Below are 24,072 nucleotides of genomic sequence, written 5' to 3' on the forward strand. Positions count from 1 at the left end.
GCTAGTTGCCCATTTTTTGTGCCATACAGCAGGGAAATGTAAGAGCAGTGAGAGTAAGCCAAAACAATAAAGCTGTGGTTCAGAAAATTAAACCAATGAGCTGTAAAGCTAAGAGGCTGCAGAGTCAGGTGATAATTCTTTATCACTTTATCACCAGGAGAAATACCCTTTACACACAGTAATTTGGTCCAGTGCTTATACAACATAAAAACATTAAGTTGCCCAGCTTTAATGAATAGACGAATATCTGAGATCTGTGAATGACAGGGAAGAAAATGGTTTTATAAAACAGAGAGACAGATAACTTATAGTCTTTGATTGCGTCTTACTAGCTGTCCAGATTTTTCCATTATGACATTATAGGCTTTTGTTTCTTCTTCAGGTATTATTTTACCTGGTAGGGCGGCGTTGGGATGAGCCTGAACCACCTCCATCATCCCTCCTCCCATGCATCAGGGCCTTGGCCATCCGTGACACTAGTGAAGCAGCACCCTCGGCAGGCTGCCGACTCATGGGACCATCTGGTATCTGTGTTGTCCGTCTGGAGATTCCCCCAGCTTGGTTTACACCACCACAAGTGAGAAAGAGACCTCCTGAAGTGGCGCTACCATCAGTGGATGTGTATTACTCAATTATACCAGTGGAAGGTGCTGGTCAAGAGTGTCCCTCCACTGTTAATGAGCCATGGAAAGCTCCAAGTGCAAACCCTGGGCCACATGGTGGTCTGGCTATGGGCCTTGGGGGGCAGTGGAGCACCCTAGTGGATGAAGGTCTTCAAGACATGCTGAAAGTTGGTTCTGTTGCAATGAGCATGGGCCCTGTTTCTGCCAAAGGAGAAAGACTACAATTAGATGACAATGTGGAAGTTTTGGAGCCTCCCAGTCCTGTTCGGCTTGGCAGAACAGTGGCTTTTGCCATCTACATGAAGACAACTTCAAATACGGAACAGTTTACATTGAGGTGGGAATGCATACACTTTCACTTTATCGTCTGGCTTCGTTTTTATTTGTCATTCTGATATGCATTTCAGTTTCACTCTGGTTCTTTTTCTGTCATCTTCACTTATTTCTTTCCTTCCCATCCGCTCTCTCTCTTCTTTCAACACCGCCGCCTCCCGAGGTTGATGGCTGTCACCTTTGTGTACTCAGCCTCTTTCAGGAGCCAGCAATGCAAATAACAACTTCATGAATATTCATGTGTGAGCCAAGGAGGAAAGAAAACACTGAAAATGAAAAGCAGGAAAGGGAAAGGGTAACACTGAGGGACTTAAGGTTGGGAAGAGAGACAAGTATAATAAAAGGTAAAAAAAAAAGTCATGCAAGGTCAGCTACATTACGTTTGTTCTGACATAAGCAGCAGGATGTTTTCAGGTGGCTGTTTGTAGGGGGAATAAAATCTTTTCTGGTGACATAACGTTTATAACCCCTGATCTTGAGCTATTATGGAGATCTGCATTTAGTCTCTGCCTCATCATTTCACTGTCTTTAGGGATTTCAGGCTGACAAATGATAGATGTGCAAATTTATCATTCTATTTAATGTACATCCCAACACACATTGATGTGGCTTGCTGTAGTATTACCATAAAATTGTACTCCTACGAGGGTTAAAACAATTCAGGATATTTTGGGGAGCTTTGTGAACCATGTTATGACTCCCTTTGTCACATTAGGCCTGGCTTACTGTGTTTTAACATTTTCAAAGGATTTCATTTGATTTAGCTAGTGAAGGCTGGACAGCAAAAAGTACTTGGAACAGCTTTAGCTGATGCACATTTCCAAACGATGTGTTGCCTCAAGATATTTTCTGGTAAGTAAGGTGTCTTGAGCTGTTTCCACTCATGTATCAGGAGAATATCAGGATAGTCAAACATTTGTAGTTGTGTTTTCTCACATGTAACACATAGCAAGAGATAGTCAGCCTCAGAATCCTACAACTGGAAACAATCGGTTTGCTTTAGACAGGGCTGCTGCCTGAGTAGAGCTTTCAGGAGGCAACATGTGTGACATCCATTTACTCGTTGCAAATTCACTGGACAATTATCTGCTGTACTTTCACATGGTGCAATAATGTCTGCACGGCGTGGTTTGCACATTTGCATTTGTATGCAAAAATCCTCAGTTCAAAATCAGAACAAGACATAAACGTGCCCTCAGTGGGTCATAAGGTATCGTACTCTTAGTGTTAGTCCCAAGCTTCCAAAAAAGAATCTGTGTTAAATCAAAAATGTGGTTCCAGCTGCAGTGGAGAGTCTTGGGAGACGAGTGAACAGCCAGAAGAACCTTTATTCTTACATGTGTGCAGTTGGACATAACTCGGGCTTGGGAACTGCCATGTTTAAGACAGCCAGACTAACTGATTATATATATATATATACTTCCAGCAGGTGATCTAACTTGATGCCTAATTCCTTTTTTTTTTGTACTGCACATTTGGACCATTTATGTTAAGTAAACTGATTTATGTAATCAAGGGACATATTTACTACCACAGACATTCAAAATTGAGATTGATATTAAGCAAGTCAAAATCCTTTTACCATCAATTTACACTTAATGTGATAGTTCATCTTTAACCGCCACCAAAGTTTATTGTTGTTTACTTACGCTATTAAGAGATATTTTGGAATGGTTGGCATACACAATTGAGTAATTTGCACCACATGAACAGTTGCAACAAGGCTAGCAGGGGAGTCGGTAAAACACTGGTTATACACATTCAGAGTCACCATAAGGAGGCAGGACACAGAGTTGTGTTACTGGGGTTTTATGCATTAACTAAGGGACATAAAAGCCCTGCCTAGTTGGCTCAACAATAACAGCTTGCAAAGCTGGTAATGACAGAACTGTTTATGAAACACTTTACTGTTACCATCTGATTCTAGTCAAAATGAATGGTCAGCCCCCAAATATTATTTATTTTAACTAAATTAACTGGCAGTTGGTATTGGCAGTTTGGTGTCATGAAATGGCATCCCAAATCATTGTGCACCTTATTGTTATGCATTATCCATGCCATCAATATCCTAACCCTGAGATGCATGCTAACCCTAACCTTTTCACATGTCATTTGACAGCATCAAATGACACCAGATAAAGGTTATGGCTAAGGTAAAGACCAGGGTTAGGACCGATAGTTGAAGAGAGAGATAGAAAATCAGTGAAAAATGCATTAAGATCCATCCATCCATCCATTCGCTTCCGCTTATCCTTTTCAGGGTTGTGGGGGGCGCTGGAGCCTATCCCAGCTGTCATAGGGCGAGAGGTGGGGTACACCCTGGACAGGTCGCCAGTCTGTCGCAGGGCCAACACACAGGGACAGACAACCATTCACACTCACATTCACTCGCACATTCGGATTGGATTATCCAATTAACCTATCCCCACATTAAGATGACAAGTGAAATATAGTCGCATGCTAATCATATGCATTGTTAGTTTAACTAAGCATTTTAAAAATACAAAAATACAGTTTCTGAGGTTATTTTATGATGAAAAGATGTTATAGATCAGTGTTCTTATATCTTCAAACAAATCAATACATTTAGAATTAATAGATTAAAAATACATAACCACCTGCACCAGTTTGTGGAAGCTATCCTGTTGCTTTTTGAATAAAGCTTTCTGCCCAATTGTGTTTTATGTATGTGACTAAAGACTGGCCACTTACGTAGTGCATCAAATGCAAAGTAGACAAGAACTCGTAGGTTTACTTGCTCGATTTACATTGACAGGTAAACAGAGAAGTGACAGCCTACACTCACCACAGATGAACAGCAGTCAGAGTTGTTTCACTTACATTTAGATTATGCACTTGAATTTGATGTGAGAAAACAGAATTCAGTTGACTACAGTCTGCAATCTAGTGGTGAGATTTTACACACTCTACCTTTAACACTATAATCTAAGTCAGTTTGACACATGTTCCTTACAGATACAACTATATCTAAAGTTGTGCATTTCTTTGCACAGCAAATGTGAAGTTGATCTCAGGACACAGAAGGAAACAAGAGGCGGCCAGAGTGCAATGCAACTTGTCTTGCTACCTGCTGACAAACACACACAGACACAGAGGGAAATAAATATTCCACCAACATCCAGTGTTATTTCTCTCTGCCATGAATACACGCATACATCATATGAACATTCATGCATACTGATGATGTTTGTTTTATGTGTGTGCATTAAGTGTGTATTGAAGCACACACCCAAACACAAAAAACACAAACTTACCTGTTGAAGTGATGAGATGTGATGTTTTGGTTCCCCCTACAGACACTTTATCTCTGCCTTCATCGTGGAACACCATTGTTGTGTGTATGTTTATGCATTGTCTTGTGGGTATGCAGTTGTGCCTGGTACTGCTATGGAAAGAAAGTGTATGGAATAAAAATCATCCTTTCCTTTTTTCCTTTCCTGTTATTTATTGTGGCTATCTCGAATTATGCTTTGTTTCTGCTTCCGTTCAGTGTTTTTTCTCTCCTAGGTTTGTCCACTCATTTTTCCACGTTTGAAAAACGTCCAACTTCTATTTTACATATTGCACTTATCTCCTATCTTTATGTCTCAGTTGAGAAATGTGCCTGTTTATATGTGTGTGTGTGTGTCCTACTTGCAAGTCTTGCCCTTTGCCCAAGCAAACAGTTCAATGGATAATCTCCCATGTTAGACGCAGAGTCAGACATGTAATAAGGCTTAAGTGGATTTCATTCCTGTGCGTGAGCGTGAGCGGGTGTGTGAGTATGTATGTGTACGACACATAATAAGCCTTAAGTGTGCTGCATTACGCTGAGGTGATGTGATTATGATAAACTGCTGAAGAGATGGAGGGACACGGAGAGAAAAGGAGTGAGAGAGACATACAAGAGTGAGAAATATTAGAAAATGGAAGAAATGAAAAAGAAAATTATTAGAAAAGTCTTAAGAGAAATGGGTAAGAAGGTAAAGCATTTCACTTGCCTTTCTTCTTCGTACTTCTGAAAAATTAACTAAGAATACGATGGAAGGACCAGTGACAAGAGGCAGCATGTGTTAACTAAATTGGACTGGGCATCCTTCCTGTATCAACTGGCCTTGAGCTTGTAGTCTCACATAACCATACATGATTCTGTCAGTTTGGGAAGAAACTACATGTCTACAGACAATGAGCTCAAACTGTCTAAAAGTGTGGTACTGATTAAGTTACACTGCCAAGTTTTCCTCCTCCAGTTCTTTTTTCCAGTCATAGCTTTTACTCTGGTCATTTTAAATGTTTCATTTTTCTACTACTTTGACTACATTTAAACAAAGTTAAAGGTTTCACCAGATACATCTCTGTTATCACTCAACTTCTCTTTGAACATCCAATGTGGTTTTAAAATAGATAGCTCTCGGTGTGTAATGTTGTTACTACCATGCTGCTTTGAGTTCATTAATATCCTTTTATGGACTAAGAAGAAAATTAGAAGTAAAAATCTATCTATCCATCCATTTTCTTCCACTTATCCAATTCAGGTTCACCAGGGGGCTGGAACCCAGTTGGCTCTTGCTCATATTTTAAACATAACTAGCAGCCACTTTCTCATCATTCAATTTTCAAGTAGTCAGTTTTTTTTAATATTAGTTTTTTTTTTTCAAAATATAAAAAATACTGTTGTGTAGAAACAGACATTTGACAAATGTTTTTCTCAAACTCCCCTTCACAGAGCAACTGTCTGCTCATTAACCATGTGACTGAGTGAAACGAAACATCATCAATTAACAGAACAGACATGCTAGATGAATTTCTAATTAGTTTTTGACACGCGCAAGCTTGGGCTTTTATAAACAATCAAAGAACTCTGTGATAATGGGTCAAGCATAAATTGACTCTTGGACTCTTTGTGCCTTAGCCTGTATTTCTGAAAGGCAAAGAGGAGAACATGGGGAGGAGAAAACACCTGAGAAAAGAAGCCAGTCTTTTTTTGTGCTCATTGTGTTATTCTTTTTACAAATTTGAGATGGGTTGTTTGTCATAAGTTTTTTTTCTCTATCTTGTTATGTCACTATTTTTCACTTCCATCTTATTAGCTGCACATTCATTTAGGTAACTCATCTTCAATGCTGTGCTCGCTGACGGGTTTCATTTCTTTACTCTGGGCCTTTTACCTCTTTCTTCCAGCATGCTTTTTGTTAAATGGCACATCCTTAAAATGACACAATGAGGAGACTAAGGTCCTATGTATCAGATCAGAAAAAAGAGAGTGTTATGTAGACAGCAGAGGTGAACATTGTCTGTTTTTGATCACGCAATCTGTGCTATGGTGTTTCTAGGTGTTTTTCCAGTGTCTACTGGTCTTCAAGTGTGTTTCAAGTTGGTCTTTTGTTTTCATTTCCTTTACTACATCAGTGTCTTCAGTTAAAGTGGCTGTTACTTACTTAGACTTCCAGTCTATTTTCTTCCCATGAGTGAGAAGGACTTATCCAAATGTCTGTAAAAAATTATTTCTGTAAACAGCACTGTAAAAAGTTTGGATAATGGTTGGCCTTGTATGCTATGTTTTTTCAAGGGTAGTCCCATGTTACAAACCTATTTTCCCCAGTTTCTGTGACGCCAAGTTCCATCCTCCTCTGTGCCAGCACCAGAACACATTGTTCTATGTTCTTTGTTAGAGGTTGCTCAACTTTAAAATATAATTATAGGTTGTGATAAAAGCTTGCACATTCTATCTGGCCATTTCCTCGGGATGGATGCTCTTTCACAGCCTTGTTTCTGCTGTTTCTTTTGCCTTGTGCATAAAGGCAATTAGAGTTATTGGACAAACTCTTGAACCAACCCAGAGTATATTTTGTTAATCTAAGCTATTGTTGCAGTCTCTACGATATGGTTTGCACCCTTAAGTAACAAATGATACAAATCAAGAACTTACTTTTTAATTGATTAAATCTGAGATCAGCAGAACAGAAAATTGCTCAAATAAAAAATAAAATCAAACCAGGCAAATTAGTTAGAATCTCTTAGCTCACTAATCAGTGACAGCATTGCCTGTAACTTCAAAAGGCGGAAAATCAGGGCAAAACTTGATGATGAATTCATGTTCGGCGCAGCTCCAATTCAGTCAGCATTCAGCGAAAAGTATTTAATATCGTCTAAATCTGTAGAAACCCTTGTCATAGCATTTTGATGCTTTGAATCAATGATTAGTTGAGCATTTCAGCATTTTTCATCAGTGGGAATGTTGACAGGCTGAGGGTCAAAGTGATTAGTATCTCCCTCATTAAAAAGCTGTCATCTTGAACTGTGCTATCGTTGTTTGGTTAGCTAATTAGTGAGATGATTACTGATGAGGGGATAAATGCCTTGTGTGCGCGCGTGTGTGTGAAATGTAGATAGACAGCGATAGATTACTGAAAGGGAAAGAAGTTTTCTTTCTGCTTCTGTTGTCTGTATATTGTTTATTTTATCTTAATCCATAGACCAATTCAAAGGTGTGCTTTTCTGGAAATTGGAAAGGAAGTATCCTGACTACTTTTACTTAAAAGTGAAAAAGGTAACAATGAAAGTCTGATCTAGAAACATTTCAGTTTTTTTCACACTGTTAGCCACACTTTGGTCTTATTTTGAAAGTTCAACCAGCTTGAAATTAATTTAGTTGCTTCTCACAAAACAATCCTAGTCCTGTGGTTGGACGTACTCCAGCTCCACTGTCTTGTGCAACAGCTGCGAATCAAGCAAGCATTCACTTGGTTTAATTGTTCAGGTGAAGAAATGTTCAAGTAAGCGATCTGGAACTCAGTATGGACGATGGGGTTTTTTCAAGTCGTAATTATAATCCAGAATACAATGTGTAAAATGTACACATTTTTTAAACCTGTAGTATGCTCACCAATTACAGCAGTGCTGAAACTGACACTTAAAGCTGCAACATCAACCCACACATCCTAAACAAATGTCAGGTTTAAGCAGCTTTCAAGAAAAACAAAATCCTTTTTTCAATGACTCAAAATATCTTATAATGGCTGCAAATCTGATTTTAAGAAGATAAATGTTCTCTTCCTTTGTGCTAAGTTTGAGACAAGTATGCAGCTTAACTGGACCTTAAGGGTCATATATTATATGTAATATCTAGTGCCAAAGAAAACAAGCATTGCTTCTTCACTGTCATCACTTTTCTTTCAGCCCTGCTATACTGACATTGAATAAGGTTTGGACATAATAAGGAAATCTGTTATGTCTGACGGACATAAAGCTGTCACTTTAGTGGCTTGAGAAAACCAACATGCACTATATTTCATCTTTGCATAAATCTTATCTATTTTTACTGTGTATGTTTTTATATTTTTTCCTGTTTCCTAGTTTACTTGCTGGTTTAATTATTTTCCCATTTGTTGTTTCTGTGTGTGTTTGCTTGTGTATGTGTAGGGATTAGTGGATTTTTCCTAGGATCAGAGGGGAGATGTAGTTCTAAGGACCAGCTTGTCCTCTCTGGTGGTTACACTGCACATACACACCATACCCTCTGTATCTCTCTCTCTCACACACAGACACACACAGAATGCCGAGCATGCCTTTATTCCACAAAGCTCCACCATTGATTTCACCTCAAAGGCTCTCTCACCAGGATGAAGGCAGAATCAGTTGTATTTTCTGAACTGTGTATATCTGTGCGAGTGTGTGGATGCTTTTGAGTAAATATAAAGCATATGATTAGTGTGGCAAATACTAATAAAATTACTCAGTCACATTATGAAGACCCACCTCTCTTCTGGGGACAAAAAGAATGAAATATAAAAATCTGAATATGATATAAATAGTTTAAGATTTAAGGTTGCTTGCTTACAGTGGGTAGCTTTTTCACCTCTGTTTGTGTTGGTCCTGTGATAGAATAGCAACCTGTCCAGGCTGTACCCCGTCTTCCACTATAAAATAAGTAAAATAAGTTCCAGCCAGGATAAACAGTTAACAAATAGATACATACTTAATTAGTTAAAAAAGTCACTTTAGTTCTCCAACTACGTTAAATTTTATTACAAAAAATCACTTTTTTTATTTAGTGAGAGTGAAGTAAAATGAAAATCATATACTCAATAAGACATCTGCACCTCTAACTTTAATATGTTAAACATTTTACTACACCCGAGTATCTCCCGTTTTTTCCAGCCATCTCTCTGTATTGCTGTCTTCCTTTGTGCTTAGATCTTTTTTTAGTCTATTTATCATATCCGCTAAAGGAAATCTTTTACATCCCTTAGATCAGAGATCACTTTTGTTGTCCATTCTCTATTTCAGTCTGTGCTTCTGTAGAGGCAGCACAGCACTCTAAATAATCACCTTAGCCATTAAATTGAGCTCCAGACAGCATGTACCTCCACTTGGATACTGTATATCTCTCTTTAGCCTATTCTCTGCTTGAATTGCCATGCGCTCATGCATACTGTGAGAAGAAAAAAATCCTTCATGTATTCAAACTGCCTGAAGGAAAATGTATCACATTAGAGGTCACAAGTCTAATTCTCCATAGTCACTTGGATATATTTCTTGTCCCTATATACATCTTTTTCATATATAATCATTAACTGTCTTGTTGCATTACTGACTGGATAATTAGACATGAACAAGTGTTAAAAGGTCTGTGAGTTAGGACGAAAACAGCTTCCTTTCAAGAGATCTGACTTCCTGATCCTCTGTGCCAAGTTTTTGGGTTATTTTTAGACTTTGAATTATTTTTGATCATATTTTAATCTTACATGAAGTTTCAGTCATTACTTAGCTTTAATTTTTTCTTTTAGGTAACAACACTACTTTGCTAGGCTTAGATCAAGGTTATGGTTGGATAAAATATGAACTTCATTGCGCTAAATGCCTTTTAACAAGATCGATTCTATATTTAGTCTCAACCCTACAATATACTCATTATGGATATACTTTGATTATGTTTTAGTGCTCCTAATACTGGTACTTATTGCATGGACTATGGTCCTAATATGTGTATATGTGTTAGTCTGTGTCAGTCAATCAATCATTCTTACAAATTTACACACATGCATATTAACAATTTGCCAGGCTAGCAATGTCAAAAAATAAACACAGTTAAAAAAAAATTCCTGTCCAAAACCTACAAGTGAGTGCTGAAGACAGCTTTCATCATGTTTATCCAAAGGATCAAAATTTTCCCACACTGATGGATGTGTAAGGAAGCTATTCTTTGCTAAGTCTTTAATCTTAACAACATAAAGTCAAGGTTGACTGCTTTGACTAGTAGTCAGAAAAACACATTGCAGCTTTGATCTGCTGCGAGTTGAAAGAATAAGGAACATTGTGAACATCTGTGCTCCTCAGATGAAAAATAAATCCCACTTTTTTTTATTCTCTGTAAAGCAACATGTCATTTTCATCTTCATAACCAGGAGTGGCAATAGATTTGTTAGGGTGCAGACGCAGAAAGAGATCTTTCGGTGTTGTTTCAGTGGCACATCAGTGGGTGTGTGTTACGAGAGGTCACCACAATGACTTGCCTGAGCGACCTCAGGAGTTGTGCTACAGTACCAAGGTGACAAGGTGCATTCAATAGAGATGCATATGTGAAAGATTGTGATTGTCAGTACACAGTGGTGATTTATAAAACGTTGCCAGGAAAGTACAGGGAATTAAGTGAAGTTTATGTAGTCATAAACACCAGATGCAATTTCTGACACAACCCCAAAGGGACTTGTGTTTCCTTCCAGAATTGAAACAGACATCTTTTGCTATGGAGCCACTTTAACTGTTAAACAGTTGTACCTGTTAAATATGTTTTCCTTCATTGCAACAGCCATTGCCACCTTTTCACTTTCTCAAATCCCCCTGAGACGTAGGAAAGATGGTAAACTGGTTAACAGTCCATGACCAACACATACACACATCAAACACCTACTCGGTTCTATTTAACCCACACTGTCAATCACTATGTGTTTATTCCCCTAATCCAGCCCCTGCTATCATTCTGTCTACAGCATTCGTCCTTACTTTCTCTCCATAGTTTACCTGTCATCACTTAGCTTTCCTGCTTCTCCTTACTCTCTCTCTCTCTCGCTCTCTCTCTTTCTCTCCCCCTCTCTCTACGTCCTTCTATCTTTTTCTGTCCTGAATATTCATGAGGCTGTTATTTGCATTGCTGGCTCCTGAAAGAGGCTGAATACACAAAGGTGACAGCCATCAGCCTCGAGATAGCGCCAGTGTTTGTGCATTATGGGACTGTGCATGTGTGTCAGGGCAGGGAAAACAGACAGAGGTAAGAAAAAATTCAGAGGGAGAGAAGCAAGGAATAGACTCAGGGAGAAGGAGATAGCACCCTATTTTGGCAGTCTCACTTCCAAAGTGATTGACACTGTCACTGATATTGTAATTAACGTGTTTGTGTACCAGTGTGTGTTTGAACTGAAACTTAAACATTGTTGACCTTTAAGCTCAGTTACTGATATGATGATGATCCTTTCTGCACACGTACATGTGGCCATGTCTTAGTTTAGCTCTCTCTTCAAACAAAATATCCCTCCTGTCTCTTTTCTTCGTGTTGTTTCCGTGGCTCTACCACTCTTTGAGTTTGGTTCTGCCAGTGCCGACTTAGGGATGCTTATAATGGAAATGCGTGGCCGGTTATTGTGTTGTGTTTATTGTTCATGCTACTCCTTGTTGCAGGATAGAAGAGCCCCATTTAGAAATAGAGCTCCTCTATGCTGCTCTTGTATTCCTCTGTGCTGAGGATGTACCAGTTGCATGAGTAGCTCCTTTTAAACCAAGTGCTGTGTGTGTGGCCGTGTGTGTTTTTCAGTGTGCTTGAGCATTTACCTCTAAGTTACCCCAGGAGATAAAAAGGATATTGGGATAAGTTTGTTTTTATTTTAACAAGATGGGGGAGAAGTTGTTGATATTTTTATTCATGAAAAATCTGAAGCTATTTTTTTCCTTCCACTTTTTTTAGTATCTTGGCCTGGGACCCAGGCTCATGAAAACATATTGTCTGTTTTATTATTCTGGGACCCACTTGAAATAAGCTACAGATGTTCCCATTGTAGAAGTCGCAGGTTTTACTGCATGCTGGCTGAACTGCGGCTGCACTTTGGCTTCTACTCCAAAAGGGAATTATTGTGGAACACATTATGTGTTGTGTAGCAGGATAAGTGTGATGTATGTATATGTATAAATGTATATATATGTATATATATTAGTGCACTCTCTCTGTCACTCTTCGGGAGGCACTTCAAGTCCTTGAAACAAGGAATGTTTATCATCGTCCATAATGTGTTGATTGGTTCAGCTGCCCGTCACTACCAGCTCAACTGCCCATTTGCGCATGTGCGAAGGTAACTCGGACAAACTGCCTGAAATGCGTTGACAGAAACATTTCAGGGATTTTGAGTCATTCTGCACTCCAGATGCTTTAATTGCGTTAAAAATTTGATTTGGCGTTGATTAAAAACAGCACAGTGTCAAAGCCCCTTTTCAAAAACCAAAAAAAGCAGGTCGTCATTGCGTTTTAGTAAACGGGAAAAACAACGGGAGGAAAAATATGAAAGCCAGTGGATACTAATTTGGTGGGCCAAAGGCACTCTTGATATCCACACTCATTTGATATTGGTACAGCTTTTGCATCACTAGTTTTTGCAAGCTTTAATTGGGACTGAGCTTCAATAATTTGTCTCTCATCCTCTCACCTGTCTAAGACATTTGCAAAACTTCTTCAAATAATACGACCCACCCTGGTACTCTGCCACAGAGATACAATGCAAAAGCCAAAAGTCACTACATTTCCAGTAATCCTTTAAGGACTTCTGCCAGAAGGCCTATTGTTATAAATCGTTTTTGCTGTTTTCTTTACTCACTTTACTCATGCAATGAAGAAAGCTTTAAACTGGATCTGTGAATGCATTTTTATCAGAAAAGTGTACTTCTTTCTGTGCGCTGTTATCTACAAGGTCCTCCATTGTTGTGGAATCATTCCATGCTTCAGAGACTTTCTGGTGGAAATAGTGTGCTCATATGGTCAACATTTCATATGTATTTTCTTTCTGTTCATTTTTAATTTATACAAACTTGCTCCTCACAGTACTTATTTCCCTTTTAGTATACCTTCCTTTTCTTTCTGCACTCTTTGTGTGTGTGTGTGTGTGTGTGTGTGTGTGTGTGTGTGTGTGTGTGTGTGTGTGTGTGTGTGTAAAATATATAAATATATAAACATGTTTACACGGCCAATGGTAAGGGGACACACCTCCTTTTCAGTAGCAAAAAATTATTCCCTGTACTCAGACTTTGCCACGCAGCCCAAAGACATGCAATTAGCAAGGTTAGGCTAACTGGTGATTCTAAATTGCCCATATGTGTGAATCTCAGTATGAATGGTTATCTGTCTCTGTGTGTTACCCCTCTCTCATAAATGAACCTGTGTTACATAGAGTCTGTAATCCTGGACTCAGTGTTGTGTTTCATGGTTCTTCATTTGCTGATATTTTACTTGTTATTTTCTCTTTTTCACTGCATCTTCTAAAACAACACGTGGAAACATACTGTATATTCCATATGTGGAAACACTGTTCTCCAGACCAGATTTTGGTGAAATGAGCAACTCTTAAACATATACCTCAGGGGTATCATTTATAAATATAGTGTATGCACAAAACAAGGTTAGAAAGATGTGCACATCTCTGCAAACCACCTTGGCATTTCTAAAAACAAAAGATGGAAAAATGTGCGCAATTGCACAGACAGTCTTACCCATAAGCATAACCCTATTTGGAGATGTAAAAACTGGCAATGTGGATGCTGACGTGGTGAATTGAAGTCAAACTGTAAAATTAATTTTGAGGAATTGTTTTACATAATGCCTTAACTAACACACATGTCACGCTTTTACTTGCAGATCCATGTTATCATAAACATTCAAATCAGCAGCACAGACCTATTAAATTCTGTGCACCATTTCGCTCTCTCCTTATCACATTCCCAGTCCTGGAGGGCAGAGGAGAAATCTGGACTGTATGCTGCCGACACTCTTGGTCCGTATCTCCCTGCAGCTGAAATGCAGGATGTGGCAGTATTCAGGAAATCTGGCTTGGCATTTTCCGATGTTGAATGATCCTTGGACAGCATAAATATCAGTTGAAATCCGAAGTGAAAAACCAACCAAGAGCTGCAGAGCAGAGCATGTTGTAATTGTTTTCAACATCATATATTCTACTTTTTTCAGCTGTGCCTGTTAGGGCTCATCACAGTGGATCATATGACACCATCTGACACTATCTCTAGCATCCTCTTCTGTCATACCAACCCTCTGCATGTGTTCCTTTACTTCATCCATGAACCTCCTTTAGTTTGTCCTCTTTTGCTTCTCGTTGGTAGCTCCATCTTCAACATCCTTTGTCCAACATACCCCGTTCGTATTCTAACCCTTTTCTTCTATTTATCCATAAAACCAAGCACAATAGTTTTCATATATATATATATTTTTTTTTGTTTCATTTTAGTTCTTAGTTAATTTATTGAGTAAAATCTATGCTGTGAACATGACTGCTGTCATGCATATGAGCTTCCAGACACCATGGTGACTGCCACAGGACTATGTGAATTGCAGACTTGAAATAAAATCAGTGACAACTTTCATGCAAAAATTATACTGGAAATTTTCATGATGATTAGGGAAAGATCACCATAAAAGCTTGCGTTGTTTATTGATTAGTCTGATGTAAGTAGTGCACAGACTCACATGTGTAGTTCAGCGGGGCTGCTGCACCACCAGAGAACAAAGAAACTGGAAGAACCATCAATCAGTGACCGTCTTTGTTGCGTTTTCTATTGTTATCTTATTCATGTTTGGTGTGGCTGTAGCTCAGGACGTACAGCAGGTCATCTACTAATCGGAAATATCCCCGGGCAAGATAATAAACCAAAGCTTTTGTGAATGTTAGATAGAACACACTTAAGCATAAAACAGTACTTGTATGGATAGGTGAATAAGACATATTGTATAAATCACTTTGAGTGATAAGGTAGAAAAATGCTATATAAGAACCAGTCCGTTTATTTCTGTGCATCAGTATCCACACGACGCTTTAAACCGACAGTCTAAGGTAGAACGAGTGTGGGTCATGAGGCTGATCCATTGCTCAGGTAGACTGAGGATATTTCTCCCATGCTGGCTTTTCCTCATTGGCTTCCTGTTAATCAAATTTAAAATCCTTCTACTCTCATGCAAAATCTTGAATAATGAAGTCCCAACTTATCTTAAAGACTTTAAAGTAACATTTCACTCCAATAGAGCACTTAGGCTTTCAGCTTCAGCTTTCAGGCCCCTGTGGAACACTCTGTGGAACCAACTCCCAGTTTGGATTTGGAAGACAAACACCTTCTCTACTTTTTTAGACTAAACTTAAAACTTTCCTTTTTGATGAAAATATATAGCTAGGGTTGGATCAGATGACTCCCTTAGTCGCAGCACAATAGGCCTAGGCTCCTGCGGCCTTCCCATGATGCACTCAGTGTTTCTTCTTCACTCACCTTTTTTCACTCACTATGTCTTTATACATCACTTTGCATGTAATAATTATTTATTATTCATCTTTGGCTCCCTTCCAGAGTGTCTTTTGTCCCATCTTTCTCTCCGCACCGGAGACAGTCACAGCAGATGGCTGCCCCTCCCTGAGTCTGGCTGTACTGGAGGTTTCTTCCTGGATAAAGGAAGTTTTTCCTTTCTGTTGCCACCAATTGCTTGCTCATAGGGGTTGTCTGCTTTTTAGGGTTTTCTCTCAATTGCTGTAGGGTCTTTACCTTACAGTATAAAAGAACATCAGGTAACTGTTTAAATTACCTATATTGAGCTTTTATATATATATATATATATATATATATATATATATATATATATATATATATATATATATATATATATATATATATATAATATAGCTTTTATATTACAAAAAAACAAAAAGGCCAAGAACTTGTCCTACAAAATGCTACAATTGTGAACACACTCACTCCTTCTTTTTATTTCTTTACTTTTATTTTTAAAATCTTGTATTTCAGAATTTAAAAACATGTACTTGGGAAATAAAAAGACAAGTTTTGACCCCTTTTTTCCCTCACAGAAGAACCCTATTTGTGCTTGATCAAGTGTGACTGTGCCCCTCTTTCCTTTTCAGTAGCAATTCAGCTATTGAATGGCTGTCGTACTTACCCACTGAGCCAGTGAACACCATCAAAACTACAGCATTTTTTTTTCACACATATGATTGCTTACCTACCATGGCAGTAATAGGCTATGTGTTGTTGCAGAAAATATATTTCCAACACAGTAGACAAAAATAAACCTGCCGAAATGTTTTCCGTCTTGGTTGTAGTGACACGTTTTTTTTAGATGTCTCTCCAAAGAAGAAGCTATTATTTCAGGCAAAAAATTCAATAAATAAAGTGATGGTTGAGTGCTTAAAGTTCAGCTAATCTGGACTCAAAATTTCCCATCAAACTTCTCCAGTGATGTGTATGAGTTTGATTCTGAGCTGTGCAATCACCGAAGATGCCCGCCCGGAAAATAAGGCTGTTACTCTTTATTCCAGGCATGTTCCACCCCTATAGATTAGATACAGTTTGATGGACCTTCACAATAAACAATTCCTTGATCCTTGATCACACAGTAAAAAGCACTTTTTACTGTTTTTCTATTCTTTCTTGACTTTAAACTTCTGTATGCTATCTTTGTAAGTGCTCAAGAATAATCTGCCACAGGTTACTGTTGCTGTGACCCTTATAATCCAGGGATGGCTTGTAATATTGTGATCGGGGAAATTCAAGCTTGCTCTACTATTCCATTCATTGTCAAATCACTCTGGATAAGAGCTTCACACACTGTAAATGTGTAAAACTTTAATGATCATGTTACTTATTAATGAAGGAATTGAAGAGCCTCTGAAGTCCCTTTAGATTTCAGAATGAGCCGGTTCCTCAGGGAACAGCAGGCTGTCTTAACTCTTCGCACACTTTAGATTCTTCTGTCAAACCTGGTAGTACAGCATGTCATACCTAAATGCAACATGAAACTAATTTTAGAATTTGCAAATGCTCATTTAGTTAATATGTAGCAGATTTAGCATTTCAAAGAACCATTAGAACTGCTTCATTTATGTCATTATTTTCTCTATGCATTTTTTTAATGCATTTCCAATCCATTTCATTTAAAGTTCAAAGTAGGGAAAGCAAAGATGTCAGTTCATGTTATTGTTGTACAGCTGGTTATTTTGGTCCCTTTCTGCGTCTCTATCCATTGCTATTATACTGCACGTTTATTGCAAGGCAGTGTGATCGTTAAGGGCAGTTAATTGCTGAACTCGAACTAAAAACACATTTTAAACAGATGCTTCTCCTTGCTGTAGTATGGTATGAATACATGGCTGGCTCTATGATTGACCACCATGATTCATGTTTGCTCGTTCATCAGTGCTAATTTGCCAGGCTAATCTCCCCATTAAGCTCAGTGAGAACATTAGCCTAGCAAATTAGCACTGATGAATAGGCTATTATTCAAAGCAAAATCCCCACTTCTACCCACTTGTCTCATTTTTTTTTTTTTTTATTTCTTCCTCTTCAATCCCTCTCTCTTTCCTGTAATTTTTTATTTTATTTTTTATGGTTCATCGTTTCCCATCGGCTTTGCTTTGCTTTACAACTCAGTATACTGTATAGATTTTTAAAAAAGAGTTCCAAAACTGGCAAAGACGCAGAATGAATAAATAGGATGTTCTACAATTTCATTTTAGGCCATGTGTATGAAAGGGATATAACACTGTAAATGGATGTTAAACACATTTGTTGGAGCAGCTTGTTGGAAAAACAAAGGCATCAGAGATGCCTCCAGTCTTTACTCCATTTTCTGCTGTCTTTTCTTCTCCCCTGTAAAACCCCCCTCAGTTCTAATCTTAGCAGTACTTAACGAAAAATGTTCCAGCTTACACACATTCAAACAAATACACATTCTTCCAAACACATACACACAAAAACACAGTGAATTTTTTTAAAGTAGCGTGTGTTACATGGTTTGATCTCCTTTATGATCTTTGGCTCTGAATGTAGCCTCAATTCTGTGTTGTATTCCAACCCCTATAGAGGAAAACCACAGAGCTCCAGGGCTTGCAAAGCTTTGTTTGCTTGTATCTCTCAGGGAAGAAGAGAATGAAAGAGAAAATTAAGAGGGGAAATGGAAATATGGGGACAAGAAGGAATGAGTGAGAAAAGACAAAAATTAAAGAATAGGAAACGATAAATAGTTTGCCATCTATCCTGTTTATTTTGTTGTCTATACTTAATCTGTAGCTCACTTTTTGTCTTTCTCATGTTATTGACTGTTTCAACCATGCTCCTGCCTACTCTGTTTCACTTAATAATATGAGTTTATCATTTGTGTTATAGAGTCAGATAATTAATATAAGCAGCCATATTGTAATTAGTTGCCTCCTCTTTATCTGCCCATAAAGCACAATATGCAAAAACACCTTACACACACAGTTAGGCACAGATGCTCTTGCACTCACACATACATGCACATATGTACACACACAGATTTACAAGTATTTCGATGAGTGGCCTATAAAGTGTTAAAGATTTTTCACCATGATTTGATCTCAATATCAGTTCCTTAATTTAGACTTGTGGCTTTCAATGGATTTTAAGTCTTAAAAAACACCCTCTGTATTTCTCAGTTGTATAACATTCCCAGATGTCACCGAGGGCCACAAAATGTCCAAATGTAGAACAATGCAATAGGTAATAAAACAATCTGAGGCAATCTGATGAATTTAATTTGTACTTGATACAAAAACACTATGCTAGATCTCTGCCAGCATGAAGTAAATGCCTGAAATAATGCAAGTTAATTGCCTCAGGTCAGAGGGAACTCTCTAAACTGGGTGCTAAGGAGTGTGAGCAAAATCACTTTGCAGAAATAACAGAAGGCGGGAAGAGGCTAACTTTTGTTGAATTCCTGAAGGAGGGAAATGTAATGGTGTGCCTGTTAAATCTCTTCTGGTGTCTTCAAACCTAGTATCCAACAAAAGCATGAAGCAGAGCTGTCAGGCCACCGCAGGACACAATAATATTGTCACATTGTGCCTAATCTGTTCAAAAAGAGGGTTTCTTAATCAATTTTATCCAACTCATGATGTTTTCTTCACACTGGAGAAGTCATTTTGGTGTTTAAGCCTTTAATCAGCACTGATTAATAACACAATTGGAAAATAATGAAAAAACAAACAAACAAGAAAATAATAATCATAAACGACCCACATGAGATAAGAACCCCAATCTTCTGGGTTAAACAAACACTCTCATATATGTGATCTATGATCTACTAGCCATATCTATTGTGTGATATCAAACATTTATACAACAATTTATACAAATCAACATGCAATGTTAAAGATAAATTTTACACAATTTTTGTTTGTTAGAGTTTTATTTATTGTATTTCTCATAGTTAACTCATCTCTGGGGATGTGACAGAAGGTTAGTGAATGTTTGGGGTATTTTAACATCACCCATCCATTTTTGACAACCCAGCAGGGGGTATTCTTGAGTCCAAGCTGTATGTCTGGCTTGTGGGTCACACCTCTTGATCACAGCTCCCTGATGGCTTTCTTCGTGTGCAGTCTTGTGCCACCGAGAAACTGAAAGCCCTGCAAACTGGCAGGCAAAGACCAAGTTTTATAGGTACAGAATGCACTCATCATCCTTTGCTATTGCCTACCAGGCTTGTGTTCTTGGCTCTACGTCTTCTCTGAAGCCTCCTCTATTATTATATATTTCTGCAGAATCACTTGCCAAGATGTTTTAGACTTGCTGAGTGGAGTATCTGTGCGTTGTTTTGAGAAGATGAGATGTGTCTGTAGATCTTAGTAAACTCAAATTCTCAAAAAAAGTTCCTAATACAACATGTAATTTTGCCATTTTTAAAAGTCTGTAAATAATAACTTTAACTCAAGACAGGCAAGGTACGTTTTTGTCCTTGGTTTTGCAAAGAACAGAAGTTACGGTGCTCATTACAGTGTGCCTCTGTGTGAGTATGTTATACAGACATTAAGATATAATGGAAGAGATAGAAGGAGACACAGAGAAGTGAGGGACATAGGAACAGTAATGAGTACTCCAGTAGAGAGTGATAAGAGAGATAGAGAGAGAGTTGGTCTGCATAATGAGTCCTCCAGCATGGAGGTGGCATGTGGGAGGGATGGAGAGAAAGAGAGAGGGAGGGATAGACTGAAATATTCCAATGGAGAATAGAGAAAGCAACAGAGGCGTATTAGATCACAGAGAACTGTCTGTATAATGAGTATTTCAGGGGACCGCTAGAAAAGTAGAAGGCATGGATGGGGTATAACACAATACAAACTGAACAGAGAGTTGAAAACTGGATTTAAAATCCAGAGATAAAAAAAGAACAATGTCCTTCTAGTTAATGGTCCATACAGCATGTTTTAAAGTCACTGTATGGAAGCTCATTTTAAATCCCATTCATAATCTTATTGTAGCCAGAAACAACATTTGCAATGACATAGTCCAATATTGTAATATTTTTTTGTGTGTTGCTGTATTTTGAGCTTCTTTTGTGGAGATATTATTGGTAATTATGCTGAGTGTCACTGATGGAAATTGCTACCCAGCCCTTCTTCTTTTTACATCAAAACAGACTATTCAGTATGGAGTGCTTCAGTTTAGTGTTTGCTTCATGTGGTTTCAGTGCTCAGACTAGAAAAGCACTATATAAGAAACAGTCCATTTACCAGTCCATAAAGACCCATTGGTAGAAAGTATCAAGTATCAGATGACATGCTGATTATTGTATTCATCAGAGAAACAATATCAAAAGTGTAATTATTTTATAATTCTGATTATTATTGTATGTATTTGTTTAAATGGCCTAATGTAGTGCTAGAATTTTGTGATTTCTTTAGTACTTTGTACTTGTATTGCAGCTAAAACATTTTAAGCATTCTGATTTCTGCATGTAAACAGAAGTGACTTTCATGACTCCTGTGAGCGTGCCGTATGTGTCACTGATGTGTGCAGAAAACATAAAAATCCGCTAACTCACTTTCCCACAGTCTCTCTTTCAAATGCAATGTTAGTTTTAACAGATAGATGAGGCTAAGCTGCCAGGACCCCAGTGGTGCTTTAAGAATTAAGCTACAGGATGTGATGCCATGTGCTGTTTTTGTGTATTTGTTCCCAGAAGCTGTCATAATATGAAAAGTAGTGGGTGGCATCACAGGAGACCTGTCACCAAAATATCTACAGTTACTGATGGGTTATAATGAGCAGCATAGGAAAATAGAAAAAAAAATTGGAATAATGTACTATATACATACATACACACATTTTGAGTCTATAGACATGGAAATTACCCAACCTCCTCTTCTCTCCTCCACTCAGAGCGAAGCAGTGTTTAGGAAGTTTAGGAAATAATTTATATGAAAATTAAACAGATCAAGCAACCAGCATGCAGACAGACAGACAAGCAGCAGTTGCACTAGATATGCACAAATAACCTCATATACACACACATATGCATGGATACACATCTTTGTATAAGCAATCTGAGAATGTATACATGCACTGAGCCAGAAAGACTGATAGCTAGCCAGTCAAGAGTTTGCCGGTGAACCTGCCAATCAATTTTTCAGCTATCCAGTCATCCATCAAAAAAATAAAAGTATACATATTACCCAGTCGTGTCTGCTATCCACAAGACAGTTGTCTAACACATTTGATCACTTAGAGATATAGATAGAGACTCAGTTTTAGTAGATATTAGTATACCCATAATCACAAGTATTCTGCGATGGAGACATGGAGGAGATGAAAATGGAAGATACCTATAGAGTTCAATGTGGAGTTACATAAGAGCTTCAGTCAGATAGTCTAATGGGAGAGAGGAAAAGGTGGAGGTAGATGCAACAAAGCCAGCAGAGGGAGTTTGTTAGAAATGTGGGGGAAGAAAAAGTGAAGAGGATGAGAGGAAAGAGTAGGCACTGATAGGAATTAAATGTAAAAAGTTAAGGCAGCAAGAAGGGAACCAAGAATCTGGATGACGGAGGGAAGTATGGGAGTAGATAGGGGATTGAAAATGCAGTGGGAAATGCTATGATGTGTGTATATTCTCACTGGAATAATGTGATATGAATGACCTATAAGTTATAGATTTATTTATAGTAGGGGATTTTTGTTTTGTTTTGTTCTTTAGAAAAAAATACATACATATAGACAATTTTGCAGTCTTCCTAACAAATAAATGTCTGTTTAAACACTGCAAGGAACTGTGGCGTTATTTGTCCTGTTCAGCGCTGTGTGCAGCCTCTTTCACATATGGGCAGTCATATCCAGTCTTAGTCAGAAACCACTCAGGCACATAGACTAAAGGTGTTTCTCTGAGCGGCAAAGAGAAAAGATGAGTTATGCGTTTACTTTTTGTTTGGTTTTTGTTTTGTTCTTATTTTGTGTCTTCAACCATTGTCATCCCATTACCATGCTCTTATTACCATTTTCTTTTCCCTTTCCTTTGGATTGGCTCTGTATCCGCTGCACTCTTTGCTTTTCTCACTTTTCAATCCTCTTCTCTTCACCAGAAATCTTTGCTATTGACAGGGGCAGGGGAGGGGAAAGGGAGGAGAAGAGGAGGAGAAAAGGAGGATAACAGCAGGCTCTATCTATCATGGCAAAACCAAGGGGTGGAGAAGGAGATGCACTGAGCTTGTGCTGACTGCTCACATAAGCAAAAATGTGACAGGATATAACATTTAAGTATCCAGTTTGTGAACAATCAGTTTAGGGTCTCTTGTGAAATTAAAATGTATAGGACTGGCTTTAAAGAATGCAAATAATAACAATGTGTTTGTATTCATATAAGCTACACATACTACATATTTTAATGTTCATCGCCAAAAGTATCACAACCTCTAATTTAAATTAGTGGTTGTAATCATTGGTCCAGCAAAATTACATGGCAGTTCTGCACACCATTGGTGTGGTGAAATGGCAGAATAACCTTTATTTAACCTTTATTTAAACAGAAAGTCCCTTAATATTAAAATCTTTTTTTCAAGGCAGACAAAATGGATCTAAAGTAAAGCTTAAAGCAGTCCAACTGCATTGCATGAATCAGAATAAATAAGGTCAGCTCACAATATCTTTTTTTTTTAGTCATGAACCAGTAATTTTCTCCATAGTATAACTTGGGGTTCAAGAAAATATCAAATGTTATTTTCAATTTCTTTTGGCTGATTAGGGCATTCTAGCTTTGGCTTTATTATTGAGTAAAGTAATTAGTGACAAGCACTTGTGAACACACAAAAGCAGAGTATCTAAACTCTTTTTAATGCAATTTTTGGGATTCAGTCTGGAACTAATAAACTCCAAAAAGAAATCCTTTGCAAGAATAAACCAGGTGCCTAAATGAAAGTAATAATAGCAATTGCAAAACATTTTTTTAAATCCAGTATCCAAGCATTCACACCTGGGATCTGCTCAGTACAACATTAGTCCTGTGCAGATGTCAGACTTGGTGCCTCAGCACCTCTGACATACTTTTCCTTCTCATTAAGTCTATGTGACCCTCCTTCCAACCAGCAGCTCCGTTCTCTCCCCATTAGGCTTTCGCCATCTCTATTTTTCATTCTGATTGTAACTCCGTACTGCAGTGTAGATGAGTCAGCTGTGGCAAATAAATTCAGATAGCCACACTGAATGAGCTCCTAAAACTCTACCCTGGATGTTTTTGTTGAATGAGCTCCAAAGACCTGACTGATGAAGCAGAAACAAGCTTTTCATTGGTGGCATGTTGAATTAGTAGACTTAGTCAGGCCAGGATAGAGGAGAGCAGAGGTGAAGGAAGCAAGGAGAGGTGGGGGGTAGAGCTGTTATCACAAGGCAGCACCTGGCCCAAAGACAGACAGGATGGGACAGAGACGTCTGTCAAATACACACAGTGAAGCAGAGACATACGCATGCATGAAGCCACACTCAGCCCATATAATATACATGTCAGTGTATTTGTTTATCCACTTTTTCTGTAGTCCTTAAAGGTCATTGTGGCTGTCTGTTT

The 24,072-nt window shown here is 38.2% G+C and overlaps 1 protein-coding gene across 1 annotated transcript in view; it reads left to right on the forward strand.

The window, feature by feature from the left end:
• si:dkey-215k6.1 (transmembrane protein 132C) overlaps positions 1 to 24,072 on the forward strand; it is a 293,749-nt gene that overhangs the window by 100,096 nt on the left and 169,581 nt on the right. Inside the window, exon 3 of the mRNA XM_004546915.4 lies at positions 383 to 960. Coding sequence (XP_004546972.1) covers positions 383 to 960 — 578 coding nt within the window. The remainder of the gene's footprint in view (positions 1 to 382; positions 961 to 24,072) is intronic.

This window comes from Maylandia zebra, linkage group LG12 (genome assembly GCF_041146795.1).
Source record: "Maylandia zebra isolate NMK-2024a linkage group LG12, Mzebra_GT3a, whole genome shotgun sequence".
Classification (NCBI taxonomy): domain Eukaryota; kingdom Metazoa; phylum Chordata; class Actinopteri; order Cichliformes; family Cichlidae; genus Maylandia; species Maylandia zebra.